Raw genomic sequence first — 27647 nt, forward strand, 5'->3', positions numbered from 1 at the left:
TTAAGTGCTCACCAAATTTTAAAATTTTTTAAATTTATTTTTAAAAGATTCATAGATCACACAAAATATTCCATTAAAAAGTATAGGAGGTTCCCATTTACCCCATTCCCCACTTCCCCCACTTTCCCCACATCAACAACTTCATTCGTTAGTGTGGTACACTCATTGCAGTTGATAAATACATTTTGGAGTACTGCTTCACAGCATGGATTATAGTTTACATTGTAGTTTACATTCTCTCACAGTCCATTCAGTGGGTTATGGCAGGATAGATAATGTGAGCAGTTGTGCAGTGAATGGATGTAATGGGGTTATAGGGACACTATTGGGTCCATGGAATGGGGTGAGTTGTTCATCTAATTTTTAACCTTCTTGAAGTCTTCATTCATTCTCCTCCTCCAACTCAGGAGAACCTTGAAAAATATATCCCTCGGGAAGTTCAAGTGATAAGGCCTCTACCTACCATATGGGAGGACCTGGGTTTGATCCCTGGGGCCTCCTGGTGAAAAACAAGAGTAAGCATGCCTGCACAGTGAGCCAGTGCCTGCATGGTGAGCTGAGTGCCCATATGAGTGCCCACATGAGTGCCTGCATGGTGAGCTGAGTGCCTGTGCGGCGAGCCAAGTGTCCGCATGGCAAGCCAGTGCTGTGTGGTGAACTGAGCTCTCACACAGTGAGCAAGCGCCCTGCAAGTGAGTCATGCAGCAAGATGATGACTCAACGAAAGAAAGACAAAGGGGAGAGCCAAGGTGAAGTGCAGCACAGACCAGGAACTGAGGTGGTGCAATTGACAGGGAACCTCACTCCATATCAGAGGTCCTCACAATCGAATCCCAGTGAATCCTAGAAGAGAAGACAAAAAAAGAAACTGATACAGAAGAATGGCCACAGGCAGCAAAAACAGCAGGGTAGGGAGGAAGGGGAAGAAAATAAATACACTCCTCTATCTACTTTCAATAAAGGGAAATCTTTAAAATCTAAACACAGTTGTAAAACCTGTTGTTTTATTAAAAATACTCTTCTGAATGATGCCTCTCTCTGTTCTGAAAAAAATACTTGTGCATTATCAAACATGCAAGAACATCCATCTTAGGCCTTGGGTGAAGATAACTTAGGAGCCTAAAGAAATAATGAAAGTGATAGAACCAAGTCAGAAATAAGGGGAAAAATACACACACACATATGAAAGAAAAAATATCTAGAGGATTTTTCCAAATGTGTTAAATATGTGCCTCCTAACATTAGCCCAAGGAGGGTGATTTTAGATATAAAATGTGATGAGTAGATATTATCTGCCTCATTTTATTTGCAGTCACCCTGCTGACATGAATTAATAGTTTGTAATATGATGAAACATGGCCACAGTGTGAACATCCATCGAGCATCGAGAACATTCTCCAGAGAACAGCCAGCCCACAGGTTGCTGTGAAGGCTGGGGGTCCAGGGCTTAGGTCTGCCTCCAATCACAGATTCTCTGGTGTTATCAGTTTTATATATAGAATTTCACTTGTTTAAAGAGCACTGGCCCTGATCTCTTTTCTTTTCACATAGACATTTAAAGACATTGACCTCATTCTTTTCCTTTCTTGTCACGTGAAGAAACAAATGCACAGACAGTTTCTGTAATTGTGTTCACATCCACGTACTAAAAAGGAAGAAGAGTGCTGGAGCTTGGTCTTCTTGAATTGATCTACTCATCTTAGAAAGTTATAAGTACATTTTTCTTTTTGTGGATACAATTACCAGGCAAAAACTGGCACCTGGGGAAAATCACTTAAACTCTGATTAAATGGAATTGAGTATAACCATAAGCAAGTTTCCTTACGCCAGAACGTGCTAAGAAGTTACATGGAACATTTAGCTTAGTGAAAACACAGAATTTAATCCTACACTTTGCTATATTTACATCAGGTCATTCCTGATTTTTGCAGACTGTGATTTGAAAGTAAGAATAAATGATGTATTCCTTATAATACCTTGCTTTTATAGACAGCATAATGTATCTGTACAGTCATCTTCTCTAAAAGACCACTCCCATATCTGCTATACACAATACATTGTCTATAAGCAAATTACTGAAAATATTTTCTCAAAATTTAATTTCTCCAAAACAGCAATCTTTCAAACTCACCAGCATCACTGACTTACCAGTTATTTTTGTCAATCATAAAGTAAATTTTCAGGCAATTAATGTATGTTTGGGATGGCTTTTAATACTGTTAAGGATCGCTGGAAATATTAGCTGACCAGATTCCTTTTTGTTGAAGGGAGAAAGAAAGATTATTTGTTAGTGTTAGAGTGGTTTAGTGTTCTAGTAAACACAAAATTTATCTAGAAATCTATACTTTGTCCTTAGTATTCCAAATTGAATTGTGTACTAGTGAAGGAAAGAGATGAAAATTATAAAAGGAACCCACATAAACAAAACGAAGCAAAAATTGGCCTGATAGTTGAAAGAATAGGATCATGAAAAGTACACAGAAAATACCTTGCCTTAACAGAGAGGAAAGTCTCCCCATTGTAGTTAAATTTCCATGAAAATGTCCAGTAATTAATGAAATGAGGGAATCCTGGGTTAACAGAAACATAGAGAGAGTCTTATTAAAAAAAAAAAACAGCAAAGGGAAGTGGCTGTGGTTCAATCAGTTGGGCTCCTGTCTACCATATGGGAGGCCCTGGGTTCACGTCCCGGGCCTCCTTGTGAAGGCAGGCTGGCCCACACACTGTGGAGAGCCACCAGCCTGTAAGCGGCGCGAGGTGCTGCCTGGCCTGCTGGCGCCATGGAGTGACACCCAGGTTGGCAAGCACAGCGGTGTGATGCCCGGCCCTCAAGGGCTGTGGAGAGCCGACTCAGCAAGGTGACACGACAAAAAGGGAGACAAGTAAAAACACAGAAGAGCATGCAGTGAATGGACACAGAGCAGACAACAAGCAAGCCACAAGGGGGGACAATAAATAAAAAAATTAAAAATACAGACACACAAAAGAATGCACAGCAAATGGACACAGTGAACAGACAGCAAGCAAGCTGCAAGAGGGGGGAGGAATTAAAACAAAGCAAATACCAAGACAACATAAGATTCCAATAACCACAAGATACCATGGTGACATAGACTCTTTGGTCCTAAAGGGATGTCACAGATAAATGGTGTACTTGTAGGAACCTATATTTAACTGAGTTCAAATACTCACAAAAGTATATTCTATTTTTCACCTGAAATCTTTAAACATTGTATTCTCTTCACTCATGAAAACTAGTTTAGGAGAAATGCAATGTTCCTTCCGATGTAAATCCCCGCTCATCTAGCCTCCTGTGACCTGATGTTATGTGTCTTACCTGCTGTCTCATATAAAAACCCATTCATCCTTCAGGAATCACAAAATCCATCCTTTCGGTGAGTAAAATGTGATGAAGTAATGTATATAGTAACTTAGAAAGAAGTACATGAAATATTTTGTGTACAAATTATTAATGTGTAAAGTGCCTTAGAGCAAGAAAAATCTCTAGAACTTATAGTGACAATAAAAAATGCATTATTAAATATTTTAACTTGATGAAAAAAATCTTCCTTTATTTAAAGTATGAATTAAGAGAGAAATGGCAAAAATGTCAAATCAAGGAAAAACAAAACAAATGAACCAAACATCAGACCAAATATATGAAAGAAGCTACCCTGAATGTCCTTGGACAAAGCAACTTATAGATTCCACATGGTAAGAAATATGCATGAAGGTGACCTGAAAGTAAAAGAAGTAGGAAATGTGGAATGAGCAGGAAAATGGAGAGATTATTCTGAAATTTAAAACAAAAACAAAAAAGCAAAATAGAAACTTTGTATCTAATGACAATTTCCATGTTGGAGAGGATGTGGAGGATTAGGAAGACTCATCCCCTGCTGGTGGGAACACAGAAGGAACCAGCCATTCTGGAGGACAGTTTGGCAGTTCCTCAAAAAGCTAGCTATAGATTTGCTATATGACCCAGCAATTTCACTGCTGGGTATATACCCAGAAGAAGTGAAACAAGGACACAAACTGATACATGCACACCAATGTTCACAGCGGCATTATTCACTATTGTTAAAAGTTGGTATCAATCCAAATGCCCATCAACGGATGAATGGATAAACAAAATGTGGTATATATATATATATATATATACACACAATGGAAGACTACTAGGCTATAAGAAGGAATAAAGCACTAACACATGGGATAACATGGATGAATCTTGCGGACCTTACTTTGAGTGAAGCAAGCCAGGCATTGAAGGACAAACACTACATGTCCTCTCTGATATAATTTAAGCAAACCAAGCTGTCAAAGAGCTGGAGACTGGACGACAGGCTTACAGGGGATAAAGGAGAGAGGTAAGTTGTGAGCTGATGCCTACATAGGTGAAATCTATGATGAAGTGGAGATAAGTAGTTGTGCAGTGACGGGACAAGATGGGGGCATAGGCATACAATTGTGTGGGGCTTTGCAGGCTTGAGGGATGCTAGAGTTGGGAGGATGGTCCCAACTCCAAGGTCCTTGGAATTGAGGGGAAGGTTGGGGGAGCAGGTGAACTCGGGAGATTGTCAGGTACGTGGTTGAAAGTATAATGTTGAGAAACTCTTTAGAAACTATAATAAGGAAGTGTTACTGGTTTAAGGTGTTTGATGGGGGGCATCTGGCACAGCATGCACCTGGAGCAGGCTTCTAGGGAGCATGTGAGTGCCCCTCTTGTCATAGTGTGTTATATCAGTAGGTGGAGACCTATACAATGAGCGGGAAGGTGTTGGGTTCCCTCCTTGGGGACACCTGATGTTCTTAAACAGAGGAGAGCATGTCTCTTGAGAGCATGGGTGGCTAGCAATGGGAGAGAATAGACTAGTGTGTCAAGCTCTCAGCATTGTTGCAAGTATCTATGAATCTTGTCCTTCAAACAGTGAAGCTTGGTTGTCACTGTGGGCCCAAAGGGGAGAGGGAAAGAGAAATGGAGTGGATGGAAGTGGGGGTACCTGGGGGACAATGGAAGTGTTCCAAAACATTGTGCAACAATGGATATAGGCCATGTTAAATGTCACCAAAATTTATAAATGTGTATAGTCAAAAATGAAAACCATAATGTAAACCATGACATAAGCAAAAATTTTAAAAAGTGTACAGTCTCAAATATAAACCATACTGTAAACCATAATGGAACCACAGTTAGTAGCTATGTTGCAATATCTGTACATCAGCTGTAGCAAATATAACATGCACAAGTATAAAGATCATTACTTAGGAAGGGGAAAAGGGTTTAATGTTGGGTATATGGGAGTCCCACATATTTTATATGTGACTTCACTGTGATCTAAGACTTTTTTAAAGACAAAATTTTAACTTTAAAATAAAAGAGTGTAGACACTGAGGAAGGAATGGAAGAGATTGCCTTACCACTGTATATAGTGCAACACCTATTACAATGATGAAAGGCAAAATATCAAAACAAAGTTTTATGATATTTTTCATCTTTTAACACCCCAATTTATTTTTTACTTTACCTAAGTTTTTCTAAATTATTATGTGTTCTATTTCTAATCTTTAAACCTATCATTACTATTTCATTTTCATACTAATTGAATTTGGTGATATAATAGGCTTCATTTTTGAAGAAGTTTTGGGTCACAGAGGGGCTCAATTATGGCAGGGGAGGGGCATTGCTGTGAGGTGTCATTGATGGAGGATGCCAGGGTGGGAGGGAGTTCTCCAGGGCATGTATATAGGGTATATAAAAATGTTTGGCTATTTGTTGGGTATTGTCATAGTGGGTAGAGTCACACTTGACAACTGAGGGAGTTCCTAGCTGGGGGAGCTCTGTCATTTTCCCCAGTGGAACTTCAACAACCCCCCAAGTGCAAGGGAAAAGACCAGTAAGAAGAAAATTACAATGGTGGGCTCTTGATACTGATGACTATGCTTATGAGCCTGTGTGCTTGAAATTTCAGCTAGGCCTGGAGCTGCAGGGTGCCAAAGAGTTACCTCCTGAAAGCCTCCATGTTGTTCCATGTTGTTCAAATATGGCCACTCTCTTATCCAAACTCACCATGTAAATGCATTACCTTTCCCCCAGCATGGGACATGATTCCTGGGGATGAGCCTCCCTTGTGCCGAGGGATTATTACCAACCACCAGCTGGTGATGGAACTAGAAAAAGACCTTGAATAAAAGGGAGAATGGTAAAGACAAATGAGTTTATATGGTTAAGAGATTTCAAAATGAGTCGGGAGGTCATCAGAGGGCTTGCGGTTATGCACGTTTCTTCATGACCCCAGAGATAACCGAAGTAGATACAACCCAAGGTACTGGTGCTCCAGAGGGTTACAGAGAAACACAGATCTACAGTCATGGCAGATGTCTCTGGAGTTCAGTACCTTGCCAGTTGGCCCTACTTTGGAATTTGTGCTCCTGAATGTGATGGAGTCGGATTTAGATGTGACCCCTTTACACATGCCTCTTCTGTCACCTTTACTAAACCTGTGGTTGGTGTTGGATTTGTTGTATGCTCAGGAGGCCTGAATCTCTGGACTGTCCTTGTGGCAGCTGGGCCCTGAGATTCAGCAGAGTTGCAATACCTACTCTCTGGTTGGTTTGACTTACCCACGTCAGCTAACAGGGAGGTGAGGATGGTCAACATCCACACTAGGGAACCAAGAGTGTCCACAAGTGCAAGCAGGAGGATCACATCCATCAGCCATGTGGGATCTAAGCCCCCTCTCGATTTAGAGTTGGAGTGGACATCGCCATCCCAGGGTCCACAGGATGGAGGAATAAAATATGGATTAGAGTGGACTGACTGGTATTTTCCTATGAACTATTGTGACTCTAGCAATGGAAGAAATTGTATCATTGATGTAGAGACAGTGACCACGGAAGTTGCTGAGGGTATGGAGGGGGAAGAAGTGGTGTGATATGAGGGCATTTTCAGGACTTGGTGTTGTTCTGGATGTACTGCAGGGACAGATGCAGGACATTATATATCCTTCCATAACCATTTGAATGAACTGGGGGAGAGTGTAAAAAGCAATGTAAACTATAATCCATGTGCCATTGCAGTGCTCCAAAATGCATTCACCAAGTGCAATGAATGTACCACACTGATAAAGAAGTTGTCGATATGGGAGGAGTGGGTGGGTGGGATGGGGAGTGGGATATATAGACCTTTTTTAAAAAAATATAACATCTTGTGTCATCTATGTACTTTTTAAAAAAAGACAATAAAAAAATCCTAAAAATAAAAAAATTGTAAAGGAAAAAGACTCTCCAGATAAATCCCTCTGGCCCTCTCTTATTTATATATGCTACTTAAAAAAAAAAAAAATTAAGCCTTCCTATGCCAACATTCTAACTTGATATATTCACATCCTCCTGCTTTATCTGAGGAAATCCCATTTCTCCATCAGGGCTCATAAAAGCTGAACCCTCATTGGTGATGTTATCTGTAAAATAATCAACTGGAAAAAAATAAAGTACTATATAAATAGTTTGATGAAAGTGGGACACATAGAATAAGAGATATTTAATTTAGGCATAACCATCTTTTCTTAGATTTCCTAACATGAATGTAGAGAAGATGAAGTAATCAAAGATCTGGTAATAAAAATATTATCATTACTATTAGTAGCTGGAAGAATCACTCAAACAATTATGATCAACCCATGAATCTTAGAGACTGTTTAGGGAAATACAAACCAAAGTCAACCTTATAACTCTGGGGTGAAAGGGATGCCCTAGAAAAATGACCTCCAGCTTTGGGGAAGAAAACAGTCTACTTTCTCTCTGTCATGACCCTCTTTCTATCTTGACCTGCCTTGCTTATTCTCACTTCCTCCGTCTAAAGAATGCCCTTTCCTTCAGAGCCCAGAAACAACTGTGCTTTCATTGAAGGAAATGTTGCAAGGACTCCATAATAAGACAAAAGTACCTATATAACTCCTTAGTTAAAGTGTGCCTAACAATTGTGAATATGCAGTTATGACACTGTTCTCTTCATTTGCCTCTTGAATTGAAAGATGTTGAAATAACTAAAAATTGGTGTTAAAATGTAAATATCGGGAAGCGGATGTGGCTCAAGTGGTTAGGCACCTGGTTCCTACATGAGACATCCCAGATTCGGTTCCTGGTGTCCTATGAAAAAACAAAATGAAACAAAAACAAAAATAAAAACAACTCAGGGAAGTGAGTGTGGCTCATTGGTTGAGTGCTGGCTCCCCACATATAAGGTCCCCCACTCCTGGGCCATGGTACCTCAAAAAAATAATATAGTAGATATATAAGAGGTATTATTTTAGCTACATAAAATATTGCTTCTTACATCTGAATTACATCCTGAGGAAGAAAATATGGTCCAGTTAAAAAACTTAATGAGAAAAACAAGACCAAGATAACAGGTGATTTGACTATAGAAGAATGGAAATAGGGAACATAGATAAACAGAAATGTTAGAAACTCTATAAAAACTCTATAAAATGCCGCTACTCAGAAGTACCGCTACCCACCATGAGACCAGGGATACCAGGGAGGATTTACATGACAAAACATGGCAATTGAGAATCTTTGTTCACAGAAGTACTCTCCCAAAGGTCTGCAACCAATATTACACCATTCTTGGGGACTATTGTGGGGAGGGAGCAGGACTCTACAGATCAAACAATTGTATTTTCCCAGAACCATGTTGCAAATCTCCACTGCTGCTATTCTCACTGTGTGTTGTATAAACATCACCATTGACCTCAACAGATAATCACATCAGAGGTTGGCTGCAGAAGTCGGACCTCACATCCCTCAACACCAAACTCATGAGCCCCCTCTCTGCTTGCTCATGCACCAGGCTTCCTTTTATAGGGGAATATCAGCTCTGGTTCTCTCAGGCCTGAAATGCTTTCTCCCTCTTCCCCTCCACCATTCTTAAATCTTCTTCCCACTTAATATCAATGATTCTTTAAGGAGTGGCCGAATTTCCTTGAGTGCCCTCACATTTTCTGCAATGTACCTTGCAAATCCAAGTGTATGTAATTTGCTATCGTTCAAAAGGAAACTGACAGTACTTAGGACAGGGGCCCTCACTAATTGCTGGTAGAGGAGAAAAACAAAATGAATGGTGAGAAACAAAATAAACAAAAACAAAATAAAGAAAAAAAGAAAAATAGAAGAAGGCATGGTGGATGTTTGGTCAAGCAGGAAGGTCTGGGGGCTGGGACAGATTCAGAGATGCACAATTGTTCATGGAGATGAGTCTGTGTTGATGAATGACTCTGAAGGGCCTGCCTTCTGGAAGAGACATAGCTTGAGTAGATAAATCCAGAGCTTTTCTTAGATAATAGAGGAGGATATTGGTGTGATTTGGCCTGGTGTCACATTGGGAGTGGAGTCATTTTGCCAAGGGCACAGGGATTCTGGGATCATGCTTCACACAAGAGTCTTTGACAGAGAGGTGGGGCAAGATGGTCTCTGAGTGAGTGCACCTTATAGTCTCTCCTGCAAAGAAGTGGCTGAGCAGAGTTGGAAATTCTTCAGGACCAGGCTGTTTTGGGATTTTGCAGGGCAGGAGGTGTCTGGAGATTGATTTGGTGGGACGGTGACAGAGAAGATTCTTGTAAATGGTAGAATTGAGGCTCTCTTACATGGAGTTAGGGGCTGCGCACAGGACGCTGCCCCCTGGGGTGGGCGGCAGGGCAGTGGTGAATCCTGGAGGCTCTGTGATACTGGGGAATTCATAAGGTCCGAGCAGGCTATTCAGGGGCTTGCAGGGCAGGAGGTCTTTGGAAACCGATTTGGTGGAGACAGAGACGGAGTTTATGCGAGACTTGGAATTTTGGGTTTCAGAAACGGGTATCAGCGCTTCCAGCTAGAGCTCCGGCCCCTAGACTTGGCCTCCGATCTGCAGCTGTCCTTAAATCGATGGCAATAAAGATGCATCACTAGTAGGCTGTTTCGGGGGCTTGAAGGGAAGGAGGTGGCTGGAAGCCAATGAGGAGAAACAGACAGAGGAGTCTTTCACAAGGCGGGGAATTTTGGATTTCTGACAAGGAGTCCAGTGCTTCCAGCTAGAGCCCCGCCCCCTAGGCCTGGCTGCTGATCAGCAAAGGTCCTTAAATCAGTCCCAATAAAGAGGTGCCCCCAGCAGCCTGTTTCAGGGGCTTGCAGGGAGGGAGGTGTCCTGAAGTCGAATTGGTGACACAGTGACAGAAGAGACTCTTGTGAGAGGGAGAATTTTGGGTTTCTGACACAGAGGTCAGAGTTTAGGGATGTGACCCCCCTCAAAGGGATGGCACCCAGCTGCGGGGATCCCTGAAGGCTGTGTTGCACAGCAGTGCTCTCAGGCTCCCTGTTAACCAGATTTGAGGTTGCCAGGTCTGTGTCCCCTAAACCCTGGTGGCCCACGCCCAGAAACTCACACCTCTTGGGTCTGCGATATCACAGACTTCCCATCCGTGAATCCACCACGCCCTGAGGTCCATCTGAGGTCCTTGATTGTCCTAGCCGTCAACATTTGTGGTTTGTGGTTTTTCTGTTTGTTTGTTTTTTGTTTTCTCTTTCCTTTCTCTCTCTCTCTCTCTCTCTCTCTTTTTTTTTTTTTTTTTGTTCTTTACTTTTTTATTGTCCTGGTTGCTAATATTGCATTATCTCCTAATCTTTTCTTCTGTTTTTTTTTCTTTTCCCTCTTTTTTTCTTATTTTATCTTAATTATTACAATAGGTACTTCAGGGAACACCTCACATTTGCTGGGTTTCCTCATCCTCAATTGCCTCATTTCTGTGTGAATTGATTTTGGCCACCTACACTATCCCTTTTCCCCCACATCTTTATTTTTTTTTATTTTTTCCCCCAAATTCTACTCAATTTACTCATTTAAAAAAATATATTACATTCAAAAAATATGAGGTCCCCATTCACCCCTACCGACCCCAATCCCCCACTCTCCCACAGTAACACTCTCCCCCATCATCATGACACATCCATTGCATCTGGTGAGTACATCTCTGGGCATCGCCGCAACCCCATGGCCTGTGGTCCACACCATAGCCCACACTCTCCCACGTTCCATCCAGAGGGCCATGGAAGGACAAACAATGTCCGGCAATTGTCCCTGCAGCACCACCCAGGACAACTCCAAGTCCCAAAAATGCCTCCACATCTCATCTCTTCCTCCCATTCCCCACACCCAGCAGCCACCATGGCCACTTTTTCCACACCAATGCCACATTTTCTCGATTATTAACCACAATAGTTCATGAATAGGATATCATTAAGTCCACTCTAGTCCTTACTGTATTCCTCCTTCCTGTGGACCTTGGCTTGGTTGTGTTCATTCCACATCTATGTCAAGAAGGGGCTTAGATTCCACATGGATACTAGATGCAATCCTCCTGCTTTCAGTTGTAAGCACTCTAGGCTCCATGGTGTGGTGGTGGACATACTTCAACTGCATGTTAGCTGAGTGGGGTAAGTCCACTAAATCAGAGTGTAGGAGCTGAAGTCTGTTGAGGCTGAGGGCCTGCCTATCATATTGTCAGTCAAAAGATTCAAATCCCCTAGATATATCTTAAACCCCAGCACTAACTACAATTCCAGTAAAGTAGCATGAAAGGCTTTGAAAAGAGATCCCATCTGAGTCCAACTCCATCATGCAGAAACACCAGCTCCAAAGAAGGGCCAACTGACATGGCAGTGAACCCCATCTGCCATGACCATAGAACCTGTGGGTCTCTTTAGCCCTCAAAAGAACCAATACCTGGGGTTGTATCTACTTTATCTGTCTCTGAGACTCTGCTCAGGTGTGCATAAGGGCAATCCTTCTGACAACCTCCAGACTCTTTTTTAGAGACTCATAGCCATATGAACTCATTTGTCCTTTCCATTTCCCCCTTACTTTAGGTCAAACAGCATTTTTACCTCCTGTTATTATATGTAGACAGGGATATTCGGCTGGTCTGCATTAAACCTTTAATTCAAGGTCATTTTCTAGTTGCATCATCAGCTGGTACTTGGTAGTGATCCCTCGGTGCTAGGGAGGCTCATCCCCGGGTGTCATGCCCCACGCTGGGGGGAAGGCATTGCATTTACATGCTGAATTTGGCTTCGAGACTGGCCACACTTGAGTAACATGAAGGCCGTCAGGAGGAAACTCCCAGGCACAGTGCTGCTCTAGGCCTTGTTCTTATTTCAGGTGTATAGGCTCACAAGCATAGTTATTAGTATCAGGGGCTCACTGTAGGACCCTCATTCCTTCTTGGTCCTTACCGTTGCATCTGGGGGACTGCTGCTGCTCCCCTAGGGACCACAACAGAGCCTCCCCCCCGCACCGGCCAAGAACCCAGTACCCCACCAGCTGTTGTTTTTAAGTATATCGAAACTTTTCCATGCACCCTGGACACATGCCCTGTATAACTCCCTGTCAACCATATGTCCCCTGTCAATAACATCCCATACCAGTATTCCTCTGCTGCCATTGTTGAACCACTCTGTGATCCAAACTTCCTGAAAAGTGAAGCCCAATATAATGTCAGGATCCCTTACTAGTAAAATGGAATATAGCGATGGGTTTAAAGGTTAGATATAGAATACATATTGATTAGGAAAAATTCTACATTCTATCATTTTCTTTTCTTTTTTCCTAATTATTGAGCTTCTCTTCACAAGAGCCTTAGATCACAGTAATTCATATATACAATATACAGTACTCTCACATATCCATTATAAAACCTTTTCCCTTCCACAGCAATAATCTTTTAACTTATTCATATCATATTTACTGAAACTGATGTACAGATTTTGAGACAATAGCTTTGAAACAAGGTAACATTTGTGTTTACATTGTGGTTTATACTTTAGGCTATACAGTTTTCTAAATTTTTTAGTTATCCTATGCTTTACATTATGGTTTACTTTATTAGTCTGTCATCCCCTGTATGTTTTTGGTGTAATATTACATGTTTTATATCCATCCTTGTGTACCCTTGTGAAACACTTCTTTTGCCCTCACATTTACATTGGTTCCATCTATTCAATATCTATTTCCCTCTCCCCTTGGGCCCCACAGTGACAGTCAATCTTCATTTCTTGAGGAGCCATGTTCAGAGATACTTGTAACAGTGTCGAGGGCTTGACTTGCTCAACTGCCGTAATGCCATGGGAGCCACCCTTTCTCTTGAGAGATACAGTTCCCTCTATTTGATGGCATTAGTCCTCCCCAAGGTGTGGGTCTACCTTCACTCTCATTATATGGGTCTCTACCCAATGGTATAACCCACTCTGGCAAAATGAGCATTCATATATTCCCTAGGAGTCTGTCCTTTGTCAGATTATCCCCATTGAGTATCTTAAACACGAAACTTTCCTAATGATATTTTTGAAAGGTGTTCTCAGCATTTTACTTTCAACCAACACCTGACAATCACCTATGTTCATATGTTGCCTTTCCCTTCCCCCAATTTCTTGGGCAATATTACCAATCCGCCCATCCTTAGTCCCCCTCAGACTCGCAAACCCCACCCAAAGGTAACCATATGCCCCCATTTCATCGCTTCCTTGTACACATACTTACCGCCAGCTTAACAAAGATTTCACCCATGTAGATGTCAGCTTACATCCTTCCTCTATCCTCCAATTTCCTGTAAGCCTATCTTCCAGTCTCTAGCTCTCTGAGGCAGCTTGCTTATTTCATATCATTGAGGTCATGTAGTATTTGTCCTTCAATGCCTGGGTTGCTTCACTCAACATAAGGTTGTCAAGATTCATCCATGTTATCACGTGTGTTTGTAGTGTATTTGTTCTTAAAGCCAAGTAGTATTCCATTGTATGTATATACCACATTTTATTGATCCACTCATCTGTTGATGGGCATTTGGGTTGATTCCAAATTTTGGCGATAGAGAACAATGCAGCTATGAACATTGGTGTACATATATCGGTTTGTGTTCTTGTTTTCAGTTCTGCTGGGTATATACCCAGCAGTGGTATTGCTGGGTCATATGGCAAATCTATGGTTAGTTTTTAGAGAAACCGCCAAACTGTTTTCCAGAATGGTTGGATCCTTCTGCATTCCCACCAGCAGTGGATGAGTGTTCCCATTTCTTCACATCCTCTCCAGCATTTGTATTCTTCTGTTTTTTTCATAGCTGCCAATCTTATGGGAGTAAGATGGTATCTCATTGTAGTTTTGATTTGCATTTCCCTGATAGCTAGAGATTTGGAGCATTTTTTCATGTGCATTTTAGCCATTTGTATTTCTTCTTTGGAGAAGTGTCTGTTTAAATCTTTTTCCCATTTTTTAAATGAGTTGTTTACCTTTTTATTCTCAAGATATAGGAGTTCTTTATATATACAAATTATAAGTCCCTTATCAGATATATGGTTGCCAAATATTTTCTCCCATTGTGTTGGTTTCCTTTTTACTTTCTTGAGAAACTCCTTTGAGGTGTAGAAGGCTTTAATTTTGAGGAAGTTCCATTTACCTATTTGTTCTTTGGTGCTCGTGCTTTTGGTGTGATATTCATGAAGCCATTTCCTATTACAAGGTCCTGTAGATGTTTCCCTACACTGCTTTCCAAGGTCTTTATGGTCTTGACTCTTATATTTAGGTCTTTGATCCATCTTGAGTTGATCTTTGTATAAGGTGTGAGATGGTAATCCTCTTTCATTCTTCTACCTATGGATATCCAATTCTCCAGTCACAATTTGTATAATAAGCCATTCTCTCTCAGTTGAGAGGGTTTGGTGGCTTTATCGAGTATTATATGGCTATATATATGAGGTTCTATATCAGAACTTTCAATTCGATTCCATTGGTCTGTGTGGCACCCCTTATGCCAATACCATGCTGTTTTCACTACTGTACCTTTGTATTATGATTTGAAGTCAGGTAGTGTGATTCCTCCAATTTTGTTTTTCTTTTTCAATATGTCTTTGGCTATTCGGGGCCTCTTTCCTTTCCAAATAAATTTCATAGTTAGTTTTTCTAGTTCCTTAAGGAAGGCTGTGTTGATTTTTATTGGGATTGCATTGAATGTGTAGGTCACTTTTGGTAGGATAGACATCTTAATAACATTTAGTCTTCCTATCCATGAACAAGGAATATTCTTCCATTTATTTAGGTCTTCTTTGATTTCCTTGAACATCTTGTATAGTTCTTGGTGTATAAGTTTTTTACATCTTTAGTTAAATTTATTCCTAAATATTTGATTTTTTATTTACTATTGTGAATGGTATTTGTTTCTTGATTTCCTCCTGATCTTGCTCTTTATTGGTGTACAGAAATGCTACTGACTTTTGTGCATTGATCTTATAGCCTGTGACCTTACTAAACTCTTTTATGAGTTCTAACAGCTTTGTTGTAGAACTCTCAGGGTTTTCTATGTATAGGATCATGTCATCTGCAAATAATGAAATTTTGACTTCTTCCTTTCCAATTTGAATGCCTTTTATATCTGCTTCTTCCCTCAGTGCTCGAGCAAGTACTTCTAAGACAATGTTAAATAGAAGGGGAGAGAGTGGGCATCCTTGTCTTGTTCCTGAATTTAGAGGGAAGGGTTTTACGATTTCTCCATTGTAACCAATGTTGGCTGTGGGTTTTTCATATATAGTCTTTATCCTTGGAAGGCCACAGGAATTATTGGCTTCTTCTCTCCGTGTTCTTCCTGAGAGCTAAAGGGCTGAGAACATGATATGGCAGGGACCAGTACGGAGGAGAGCATTGGGCTGATGGAGTTCTAGGCTGCCTGGGTCTACTTTCCCTCAACAAATACATTCCTGGTCAGAAAGCCATTGGTCACTACTTTATTCATGGATTTCTTTAGATGTGGGGAGATTGACAAACAAATTACTTCATTGATAGGCATTTTCCAATGTCCTATATCATGCCTGATGAGTCAGCATAGTGTGAAGCAAGCCACTTACATATCCTGGACCTGGGCCTTGTTGGAAGCTGCTATATTATCCTGTTCATGACATTTGCAGCATGTCTACATTAACATAATTAACAAGGTGCATGAGACACACTTACCTTGTGTGGTAGCTTGGAGCAATGTACCCAGGAAAATGGAGTCTTGCGCTTAATCCATTCTGGTGAGAGTGAATCCATTGCAAGTAGGATCTTTTTGATGAAGTTACTTCAGATAGGGTGTGGGCCAATTCAGTCAGGATGGCTCTAAAACTGTAGTCCTTTATAATCAGTCTGAAATTCAGAGAGATGGAGAGAAAGCCATAGAAAGCAAGAAGGTGAAACCAATAGAACCTCAAAGTGAATGGAGAGGCTGACGTGGACATTGACATGTCACAGAGGAGCCTAGGACAAAGGGTCACTGACAGCCAAGCCAGGAATGCCAGGCCTTGGAAAGAGAGCATCAACTTGATGATGGCTTCATTTGGAATTTTTCTAGCCTTAAGACCACAAGCTAATAAATTCTCATTTTTTAAGCATACCTACCTTTGGCATTGTATTTGCTTGAGCAGCCACTGAATTATGAATCTTATCAGATTGCCACATGAAAATATGAAAGAGAATATGAAAATAATGGTAAACAGTAATGGTAAAGCATTAATTCAAGATCGTATAATTTGGAATGGAAAATGGTGGAAGTTCACTTTTCTTTAATCTACTACATCAGAAGTAGGTGGGCATTAGGCAGCAAATTTGTCTCTAAACATGATATCATCCTGTGAAGTCCTTTTTACTCCCTTGGACCACTGTCATTTCTCTGGGAACTGTCTCTTGGTCTGAGTGATTTTTCACTTTCAGGGTGAGTTTATACTCACTGCATCTAGATTATTTGGATTCTGGAGAGTACACAAGTCTCAGCATAGTTGGGTTTCTGGAGAATCAGGAAGAACTGCCTGGCAGTTACCCCAATAAGAAATAGACACAATTATCTTTGACTGTGCTGATTCTTGCTACCACTCTACAAAGTGAAACTCCCCTCACAGGGAATTGAAGCAATTACTGTCAACTAGAAAATGACCTTGAATTAAAGGTTAAACATGGACCAGCAGAATATCCCTGTCTACATATAATAACAGGAGTTAAAAATGCTGCTTGACCTAAAGTAAGGGGGAAATGGAAAGGACAAATGAGTTCATATGGCTATGAGTCTCTAAAAAAGAGTCTGGAGGTTGTCAGAAGGATTGCCCTTATGCACACCTGAGCAGAGTCTCAGAGACAGATAAAGTAGATACAACCCCAGGTATTGGCCCTTTTGAGGGCTAAAGAGACCCACAGGTTCTATGGTCATGGCAGATGGGGTTCACTGCCATGTCATTTGGCCCTTCTTTGGAGCTGGTGTTTCTGGGTGATGGAGCTGGAATCAGATGGGATCTCTTTTCACAAGCCTTTCATGCTACTCTACTGGAATTGTAGTTGGTGCTAGGGTTTAAGATATATCTAGGGGATTTGAATCTCTGGACTGACAATATGATAGCCAGGCCCTGAGCCTCAACATACTTCAACTCCTACACTCTGATTTATTGGACTTACCCCAAACAGCTAACATGGAGTTGAAGAATGTCAACCACCACACCATGTAGCCTCTAGTGCCTACAACTTAAAGCAGGAGGATTGCATCCAGTATCCATGTGGAATCTAAGCCTCCTCTTGACATAGATGTGCAATGGACACAACCAATCCAAGGTCCACAGAGAAAATGTGGCATTGGTGTGGGAAAAGTGGCCATGGTGGCTGCTGGGTGCAGGGAATGGGAGGAAGAGATGAGATGCGGAGGCATTTTCAGGACTTGGAGTTGTCCTGGGTGGTGCTTCAGGGACAATTACTGGACATTGTAGATTCTCCCATGCCCACTGGATGGAACGTGGGAGAGTATGGGCTATGATGTGGCCCACTGACCATGAGGTGCAGCGATGCCCAGAGATATACTTACCAAATGCAATGGATGTGTCATGATGATGGGAGAGAGTGTTGCTGTGGGGGGAGTGGTGGGGTGGGGGCGGTGGGGTTGAATGGGACCTCATATTTTTTGAATGTAATATTTTTTTAAAATGAATAAAAATTAAAAAAAAATACATATCGATAAAATTGATATGCAAAAAATATCAATAAAGTATCCAGACTACATGATAAATTTTGCATTCAGTTTCTTACTAATAAATAGAATAAAGATGAAATCATGGTATGAATGAAGAGAAGGACGCATAGGTGAATGAATCAGAATAGAGTACCTGCACATAAACCCCATGCAAACATGCCAGACAGACTTTTTTCAAAAGTGTAAAATCAAAGAAATTGAAGATGGCTAACCATTTCAACAAATGGCTGGGGACTTTGCACCTTCTTAGGCAGAATATATAACAAAACATAAAACTTCCACCTTACCCAAAATTGACTCAAATTGGACATTAAACTTAAGTGTAAAATTCAAAAGGATAAATCCATGGGATGAACACAAGAAAAAATTTTGAGATCGGAGATTAGGGAAAGCACTCCTATGCTTGCCAGCATTGCATGACCCATAAAAGGAAAAATTGACCAAAAGGACATTATTATAGTTTCTATAGTTTATCTGCAAAAAATGTAGAATGGAAAGTGAAGACATAGACAGTGATAAAATATTTTCCAACTCATATTCCACTTAGTGAAACATACTAGTAAAATAGGGAATCAATAGATGGATCTGGAACCTGGCAGAGAGCCCACAAGGATATGAATAATCCCCAAGATGGCTGCTGGAAGACCCTCACCCCCAAGACCCTGCTATTCAGAAAAAAGATTTCTTGTGGAAGCCAGAAAAAGCCCCAGATATTTCCCAAGGCCTTTATCATTGGGCCATCATGGGGAATTGATGGGTGGGGTAAACAACTAAAACAGCAAACAGCTGGAATCCCTCCCCTGCCATTAGCAAAGGAGTGGAATAATTAACAGTTCAAAAGGTGGGAACAGAGCCTAAATCCTCTCACTCTCAGCTCTCTTGTCTCTGGACCCATTCCTGCCTTCTGTGTGCCACTCTTACATTTTTTCCTCATCCATGTGGCCACACAAGTAAACCTGGGCATTTATAACCTATAATGGGAAATTGTAACCTGTATATCAGTCCTCTTTATACCTTTTCACCCCCTTCCTTTTTGCCTGGCATCCCTGCTCTGTTATTTTCTCCCATTTCTCTTCCCTCACTACCTGAATAAATTACTGGCCTACTCACATTCATTTCTGCAGCATAGCCAAGAACCTAAACAAAATCTGGTAACATTAGGACTAATTTCTAAAGTATAGAAAGAACTCTTAAAAATCAATGGTAAAGGACAACCAGCAAAATGGCAGTGGAGTAAGGAATTCCTAGAGTCAGCTCTTGATACAGGGCAGTTACTAATCATGCAGAGGTATCAGAAGTACATGTTTGGGGGCTCCAGAAGGCCAGAAGAGCCTCTTGCAGCATGCTTGAAGGATTGGAAGGAGGAGATAGCCCATCTGCAGAGATGATTTGTAGACAGAATGCTCCATGCCAGAGAGGCCTGCACCCATCCTCCACTGGAGGTACAAGCTGTCTCGGGAGCTGTTCTGTGGATGGAATTGGAAACTCCACTTCCCAAAAATGAGGGAGAAAGAGATGTTTGGGAACAAACTTCAGCTACCGATTTACAAATTCAGCAGACTAAAGTATAATCCTAAGAAGAGCTAAAGTTTGAGCCTGTCCAAGTCAAAGAGACAGGTAGCTACAATCTTAACACTTCACATGGCATGAGGGGAAGCAGGGTGAACTGAAAGTCCCAATGCTGGGGGTGAACAGCTTTTGCCTATCCAGGAGAGAAGGCAGCTCTAACCTAGGCCTCAGCCCTTCCTCCTGTAGGGAAGAAGCCTCCCTGGAAATTACCAGCCATGCCACAGAGGCCAGTAATGATCCTACTTTGACAGCACAAGCTGCCCCGGGAGCTGTTCTGTGGCTGGATGTTGGGAGCGATAAAAAGAATGTATGTTGAACTCAGCGAGAATCAGTAGCACGGCTGCCAGAGAAGAGCCAACCCTCTCAATTAAGCAAACTATAATTAGCTCCTCACAATACGGTCAGGTCCCACAACATGGCAGAATCCAAATCTGCCTTGTCACTTCCTCATTCTTCTTCCCCTTCAGGTCTTTGTTCTCTGTCTTCCCGCCACTGCCCAGGCTGACAAGGCAGTGCGCAGGCACAAGGCAGGTAAACTGAAACCCACTCTACATATCAGTAGTGACCACAACCAATCCCTAACTTTCACCTCCACCCATTACCCCTCCTTTTCCCAAGAGTATATATCCTTTGTTCCCCTCAATAAAATTTGCAGCTTGATCCTCACCCTGTCTCGCTGTCATTCCTCGCGTCTCCTGTCTCATCATTCTCCTCCACGCAAGCCACGAGCCCCAGTTCGCAGCCCCGCTGGCCGGGGCATTCACAGCTGGCGCCCGGACGTGGGACTTTTGGCTTGCGTGTGAGAGGGAACCGCCGCACCCACCAAGATAGAGAGCTCTCTTCACTACTGGCCGATGCAGAGGCGAAATTAGCGGCGCAGAAGTCCAGGCATCCGGGAAGGATCCTGTCCAGGAGGGAGTCCTGGGAAGACCTACTCGAGGTAAAGTTTCTTCTAGTCTCTTCATTTTTCTTACTTTTTCTAAAATTAAAGTTTTTTTCTTCCATGGGACAGGAACATTCACAACACGATCTATTTCTTAATCAAGTAAAGGAAGCACTTCAGGCGCGAGGAATTGTGGTAAAAAAGAAGGGTCTTAGTGAATTTTTTAGGTTTATCATAAAAACTTGCCCGTGGTTCCCTGATGAGGGAACCATAGATGAAAGATGTTGGAAAAGAGTCAGTGACTGTTTGAACGACTATTATAAGACTTTTAGCCCCTCCCAAATCCCTGTCACTGCATTTAATTATTGTCAACTGATATATGAGATGATTCGGGCTTCCCCCCCGCTTCCCTGATGTTACTGAAATCATCACAGAAGGGGAGACTGCTTTAAAATTAAGTTCTCAACCCCCTTCGAGTTGCAGTAAAAAGTCTGAGCATCACTCGCAACCCCATCACTTACATTCAAACTCACCCCTCAGTTTAATTTCCTTTGATAACAAACCCTCCACTCCTTCTACCCCCTCCCCTGAGGATGAGGTCTGTGAAAATAACCCAGAAACTCCCAATGAAGATGTAAGTTGTAATCTTAAACTGCTCTCACTTCCGCCCTGCCTCCTCCCTCACTAATATTAAGCAGGGGCCAAAATAACCCTTTTCAAAGTTTGTAGGCAAATTGTGCACGGCTACAGAAAAACTGTTTGGCTATATCAACACAGAAACAGACTTTGTAAAGCAAATTGCCTTTGTAAATGCAAATGCAGCTTATCAGGCAGCAGTTAGACCTCACAGAAAGTAGGAGAACTTGTCTGGTTACTTCAGGCTTTGTTCTGAAATTAGCCCTGCCTCGGGCGCTGGCTGGGGGGAGCGCAGCGGGCGGCAGGCGGCACTCGGCCCAAGCCTTCCTGGCCATGGCACCCTCCCTGCGCTCCGCGGGCGGGCTTAAGTGCCTGCTGATTGAAGCCCGCCAAAATCTGCGCCACCACGAAGAGCAAGGCACTGCCCCTGCTTCCCATTAGGGAAGTGGGAAACAAAGGCAGCCACAAGCCCCAAAATCCAAACAAACTTTACGAGGCAATCAACTTTATCCAGGCAAACACTAGCCCACTTTTCGCAACTTTTCAAACTCCCTGCTGTCTACATGACAATGTAGCTGTGGGCTAGTGGGGGTTAATAGAGTTAAGCCACTGAAAAGGGAGAGAGGCATGGCAACATTGGTGTTCTGTTTTGTTTCCTGCTAATTCTAATTGGGCTTATTTAACCACGATAATAAAATTAGTACAAAATTTTTATCAAGGTTTAAAAAGGAATTTTCAGTTTTAGATCAGTAGTTTATTCCTGAACTTCAAGTCTCAGTATAGTCTTACAGAATAATAATCCAAAAATTTGTGTTAATGGTCTAAACTGCTAAATTAGAGTTTAACTACATTTATGCTGCTCAAGTTATTTTAACTGATTGCTGATAACTAATAAAAATGTTTCCAAGCACAAGCTTTCATATTACAGGCAACATGAAGTCCAGAAGAAATCTTCAAGGGTATAATCTATGATATGCTATATAACAGAAGATTTAAAAGCAGCTATACCAAGAAAGTAAGAATTATGAGTCAATCGTAAATAAATTATATATTTCTGTTAATGTGTTGTAATTGTTCTGTGTTTGTCTGTCTGTTCGTTCAATGTCAATGTATATTGTAATACCTCCTGATGGTAAATATAAATTACTAGAAATTTTTAAAAGAGCTCTATTCAAATGGCCAAAAATCAAATAAGCGCTTATATTAATACTTAAGTTTATTATATTAATACATAAGTTTAAATGTTAATAAGATATCTACAATAATAAAAATTGTAAATCTTAATTAACAAAATTAACTGTACGTCTTCATAAAAAGTTGTTCTTGCCTAGATTAAAATGAATAACTTATCTTTCTTCACAGGATAATATGAAAGATGCAAAACTTAAGTGAACATTTGGTTAAAAGTTTGTGAAAATGCTAACTGAAATTTAATAAGTCTTTGCAAAAAGGTGTTTTGTCCTAAAGTAGAATGGCTAATTTTTCATAAACTCTTGAAACTTAATTTGCATGTGGCAAGTTGTAAAAGGTATTGTGATAATTTTAAGTAAGGAAATGTGCTCTGTAAAGATAAAAGTTGTCTTCAATAGTCTATATGGTTATAAATAAAAGGTTTAATAAAGCATTGTTTACATTAAGGTATTAAATGGCTAATTCCAAAAGGTCATTCTTAAATATATATAAAACTGAATTGATGATGATAATAATAAAAGGTAATTTTATAACAGGAAAGATTAACAGCAACCAACCTCCCCTGCCAACTTGCTTCTAAAAACCATTTCTAATATTGCATGCTACTAAGTATTTAAAGAAAGGTTCATTATTTTAACAAGCTTGTTTAGTGTTCTCAGTATTATAAGAAGTTTGCTTAATAACTTTGTATGTAGGCTATATGGAATGTTTTTATTATTAAGGAAACAGAAAATAATTTTGTCCTGAGATAAAATAATTGACTATTGGAAAGAGTAGAGTATAAGACTATAAGACGGAACCTGAGTGAATGCTGAAACTGCAGAAAGTTGGTGGAAAAGGAATTTTTACAGTTAAAGTTAAATAAAATTTAATGAGTCTTCGAGTAGTATGCTGATGCAAAGTTCATTTTTTTGTTCTTTCTCAAAGCCTCTCACCATTAATCTGTTTTGGTAAAGTTCTTATCCTCAGTCAGTATACAAAGAAAGTCTGTCTTGTGTTTCTTGTGCTTATCATTTCCTAGGTATTCCAAGAAGGAAAGCTTTATCTCTTAAAGGAACATAACGTTCAAAACTGCTTTCTCAAAACCTAATCCTGAACAGTAGCCTTTTATTCCAAACTAATTATGAGATTTGTTCTTTTACCTTGAAAGAAAAATTAAAGTAATAATTAACTTCATTTGATATGTTATAAGCTAAATAAAGGTGTTTTACAGTGTTATAAAATTAACAACTTTTTCTTCCCTTAAACCCTCTATTAATTAAAGTCGTATGGATAAAAGGTTTCTATGAATGCTTAAAAGTGTACAAAGTTACCAATATTTCAGCATAATATTAAAGAAAAGTACAATGTGGTTGTTCATGGTTTTAGTTATTATAAAAGAGTATCACAAAACAACCTCTTATCATAGATTAAAGTAACAACATACTATGCAGCAATCCCAAACACTGCTAGTTTGTTGCAAAAAGTTAAAGTCCAGCTGTATTGCTATCACTTTGTTTTAAAACTTGCTAAGACTTTCTTTAGTGTCTTCTTAAATCAAGCCAGCTGCATTCCTTTATCTGTAAAAAACCCAACAATAAACTTTTGCAGTGCTTTTCAAGGCTGTGTGCATAGCCCAACCATCCTGTACAGTATTTACTGATAGTAATAGTAATGGAAAAGCAGCATACGTTACTTTTCAAAAAGAACAGGTTTGGCCAACTCCTTATTCATCTGCTCAATGCACAGAGCTTTGAGCCATCATTAAAGTTTTACAAATGTTTTAAGAGCCCTTGAATATTGTCTCTGATTCTGAATATGTATGCCTTACTGTCAAGCATATTGAAACAGCTCATATCTTTGCTACTGATGAGTTATCTCAACTTTGCGCTGATTTGCAACATCTCATTAGGTTAAAATCTATTTACATTATTCATATATCTCTCATGCCTCTTTGCCTAGTCCTATGACATCAAATAATGCTTGAGCTGATTTATTAGTAAGGTGTTTACAAAGTGCTTGCAATGGCCATGCTTTAACTCATATTAATGCTAAAGGCCTGTGAAATAAATATCAAAAGTTAATAAGACTACAGGCACAAGGAATTATCTGTACCTGTCCCACCAGTGAACCCTTAACTACAGTGTCTTTTCAGGCTGGGACTAATCCCAGAGGCCTGACTCCTAATCAATTATGGCAAATGGATGTTACATACCGTCCCTTAGTAAACTACAATCTGTTCACGTTTATATTGACACTTATTCTCATTTCATTTGGGCTACTGCTCAAAGTGGGGAACAGTTTCATCATGTTCACTCACACCTCTGGTCTGCTTTTGCTGTAATGGGATGCCCTCTGAAAATTAAAACTGATAATGGACCTTCTTACATTAGTAAATCTTTGAATCTTTGTTTAAAATATGGTATTGAACATGATACCAGCATTCCTTATAATCCTACAGGTCAAGCCATAGTTGAATGCAGCCATCATACCCTAAAAACTATGCTTTTAAAACAAAAAGGGGGAGATGATGGTATTATAACACCAAAAGATCAATTAGCTAAAGCTTTATTTACTTTACATTCTCTTAATGTTTATAATTCATTAACACCTGTGGAATGTCACTTAGAAAATGTCAAACATCTACAGTAGACACAGGAAATGAAGATCAACCAATATTCTGGAAAGATATTTTAAGCAATGTGTGGAAAAAAGGCAGGATTAAAGTAAGGGGGTGAGGCTATGCTCTTATCATTTCAGAAAATGGAAAACAAGTTTAGTTATCTGCAAAAAGGATTAAACTCCAGAATGAAGAGATGGAGACTTCTACAACTTCTGATGATGGTGATCGTCTCGCTGGAGCTGGCACTGGAGTAGCAGCCCTAACTACACAACAAACTTCCTTCTCCTCTATCAGGCGAGCCATCGATGAAGATATAGCCCGCATCGAAACCTCCATTTCCCATCTAGAAAAGTCCCTAAATTCATTATTTGAGGTTGTCCTCCAAAATTGCAGAAGGCTCCTCTTAAAGAGGGAGGGATTTATGCGGCATTAGGAGAGGAATGCTTTTTTTTATGCTAATCATTCCGGCCTTATTAGAAATAACGTAGCTCAGCTCAGAAATGGACCAGCAAAGCGTAATAAAGAGAAACCCAAGGAAATTTCTCCTGGGGGATTAATGGAATCCTCCCTTATATTCCCATATTGGGCCCACTAATAACTATACTCCTCATATTGTCTTTTGGACCTTGGGCCGTAAAAAGAATTATTCAGTTAGTTAAGGACCAGATTGACTCCGCTCTTGGTAAGCCCATTCAAGTGCACTACCATCGACTCCACCTCGCTGATCAAGGTATATCTATGGACCACTCAGATAACCTCCCCTAAGACATCAACTCGCCCCGCCCATAGGCTACTGAGTGCAAGGTACAACACTGCAAGAGACGGTTAGAGGTAAGCACAACCTAGCTGTTCTCTGAGAAGCATGCCTCACTAATTTAGGGGACCCGCTCTGTTCGCAAGGGCCACTGGGCAGGGTGCTTCGATCGCATGCATCGACAGCATCACTGGCCGCTCAGGGAGCTGGGCTGGTTAGCCAATGACGGGCAACTGAACTGACCTAACAGTCAACCTAAGACAGGGACATGGCCTTTCGCTGCCATGCTTCCCAATGACGGGTAAGACTGGTCACGTGTGTGAGTGAGCTAAAACGGCTCACCAGGTGCAGTTCCGACCTAAGACAGGCACGGTCCCCCCTTTTTTATTCGCCCTTGTAGCGCAGTCGGTAAAGCCCCCTCTTCACATCGAGAAAATGAGGCCTCTGTTTCCCTCAGTTAGCCATGCAGAAAGTACTGTGCTAATAAAAGAAAAAGGGAGGAGATGTTGGGAGCGATAAAAAGAATGTATGTTGAACTCAGCGAGAATCAGTAGCACGGCTGCCAGAGAAGAGCCAACCCTCTCAATTAAGCAAACTATAATTAGCTCCTCACAATACGGTCAGGTCCCACAACATGGCAGAATCCAAATCTGCCTTGTCACTTCCTCATTCTTCTTCCCCTTCAGGTCTTTGTTCTCTGTCTTCCCGCCACTGCCCAGGCTGACAAGGCAGTGTGCAGGCACAAGGCAGGTAAACTGAAACCCACTCTACATATCAGTAGTGACCACAACCAATCCCTAACTTTCACCTCCACCCATTACCCCTCCTTTTCCCAAGAGTATATATCCTTTGTTCCCCTCAATAAAATTTGCAGCTTGATCCTCACCCTGTCTCGCTGTCATTCCTCGCGTCTCCTGTCTCATCATTCTCCTCCACGCAAGCCACGAGCCCCAGTTCGCAGCCCTGCTGGCCGGGGCATTCACAGCTGGAGTTGGAAGTTCCACTTCCAATAAACAGGGGAGGAAGGTACAGTTGGCGACCGATTTAAGCTAATGATTAGTAAATTTGGCTAGCTAAAGTATAACCAGGAAACAGCTAAAGTCTGAACTTGTCCAGGTCAGAAAGAGGTCTGTGGCAGCCACTTTTACTCCACCCCTAGTTTGAGGGGAAGACAGACTGATTGAAAAATCACAGTGATGTTAGGGACTGGTTTCTTTCACCCAGATCATTCTGCAGCATAGATAGCCTACACCACCTGGAGCTCCATCCCTGCCCCAGGCAGGGGAGAAAGGGGCATGAAGCTTCATCAGTCTCTCTTGGAGACTACAGTCTAGGCCTGCATGACTTGGATTATTCCACACAGCTATGGCTCTATTCTTATTCCTGGGAAAGGAGAAAGTTAGGAGAAACTTCATCAGTCCCTGGGGCAATGAGGGCAGCTTCAACCTCCACAAATTATAGCACCAGCTACATCATTGGTTCCTACTGAATGACCAGCAAGGGAGAAAGAGCAGGAAGCCCTAAACTAAAGAGAAAAACTGCACCCAGAATAAATACTCTAGTAAGCCAGAAGCCAAAGCTCCAACAAAAAATTATAATCCACACCAAGGAACGGGAAGTTATGGCCCAGTTAAAGGAACAAGCTAAACTGCCAGATGACATAAAGGAGTTGAGATGACTAATCACTGATGTTCAAAAAAATCTTAATAAATCCAATGAGATGACTAAAGAGATTAGACATTAAGAAGACATGGATGAGCACAAAGAAGAAGTTGAATGCTATGCAGAAAAACAGTAGATCTTATGGGAATGAAAACTGTGATAAATGAAATAAAAAATACATTGGAATCATATAATAGAAGATTTGAGGAGGCAGAAGAAAGGATTGGTGAGCTTGAAGAAATGGCCTCTGAAAGTGAACATGCAAAAGAACAGATCAAGAAAAGAATAAAA

At 41.0% G+C, this 27647-nt stretch overlaps 1 protein-coding gene across 2 annotated transcripts; it reads right to left on the reverse strand.

The window, feature by feature from the left end:
* Positions 1-27647, reverse strand: LOC131279236 (uncharacterized). 2 transcript variants are annotated; one of them, XM_071216490.1, is made up of 4 exons: positions 20296-27647; positions 16028-16198; positions 6087-6183; positions 1-843 (listed from the first exon to the last, which is right to left on the reverse strand). In XM_071216490.1, the coding sequence occupies exons 1-4, from the start codon at positions 20631-20633 to the stop codon at positions 811-813; spliced, it is 639 nt and encodes a 212-aa protein (XP_071072591.1). In that variant the 5' UTR covers positions 20634-27647; the 3' UTR covers positions 1-810. The 2 variants fall into 2 exon arrangements, with proteins under 2 accessions (XP_071072591.1, XP_071072592.1); XM_071216491.1 differs by lacking the exon at positions 6087-6183 and having other exon boundaries at positions 5-843.

This window comes from Dasypus novemcinctus, chromosome 7 (genome assembly GCF_030445035.2).
Source record: "Dasypus novemcinctus isolate mDasNov1 chromosome 7, mDasNov1.1.hap2, whole genome shotgun sequence".
Classification (NCBI taxonomy): domain Eukaryota; kingdom Metazoa; phylum Chordata; class Mammalia; order Cingulata; family Dasypodidae; genus Dasypus; species Dasypus novemcinctus.

Excerpts from the sequence above, each read along its gene's own strand:
- LOC131279236 (XM_071216490.1), bottom strand. The coding sequence starts at position 20,633 with ATGGAAGAAAAAAACTTTAATTTTAGAAAAAGTAAGAAAAATGAAGAG. Across the intron at positions 16,199-20,295 it reads AGGAATGACAGCGAGACAGG|ACTGATTATAAAGGACTACA; the intron begins GTGAGGATCAAG and ends TCTGAATTTCAG. Across the intron at positions 6,184-16,027 it reads GCTCCAAGCTACCACACAAG|GTCTTTTTCTAGTTCCATCA; the intron begins GTAAGTGTGTCT and ends CTTTTATTCAAG.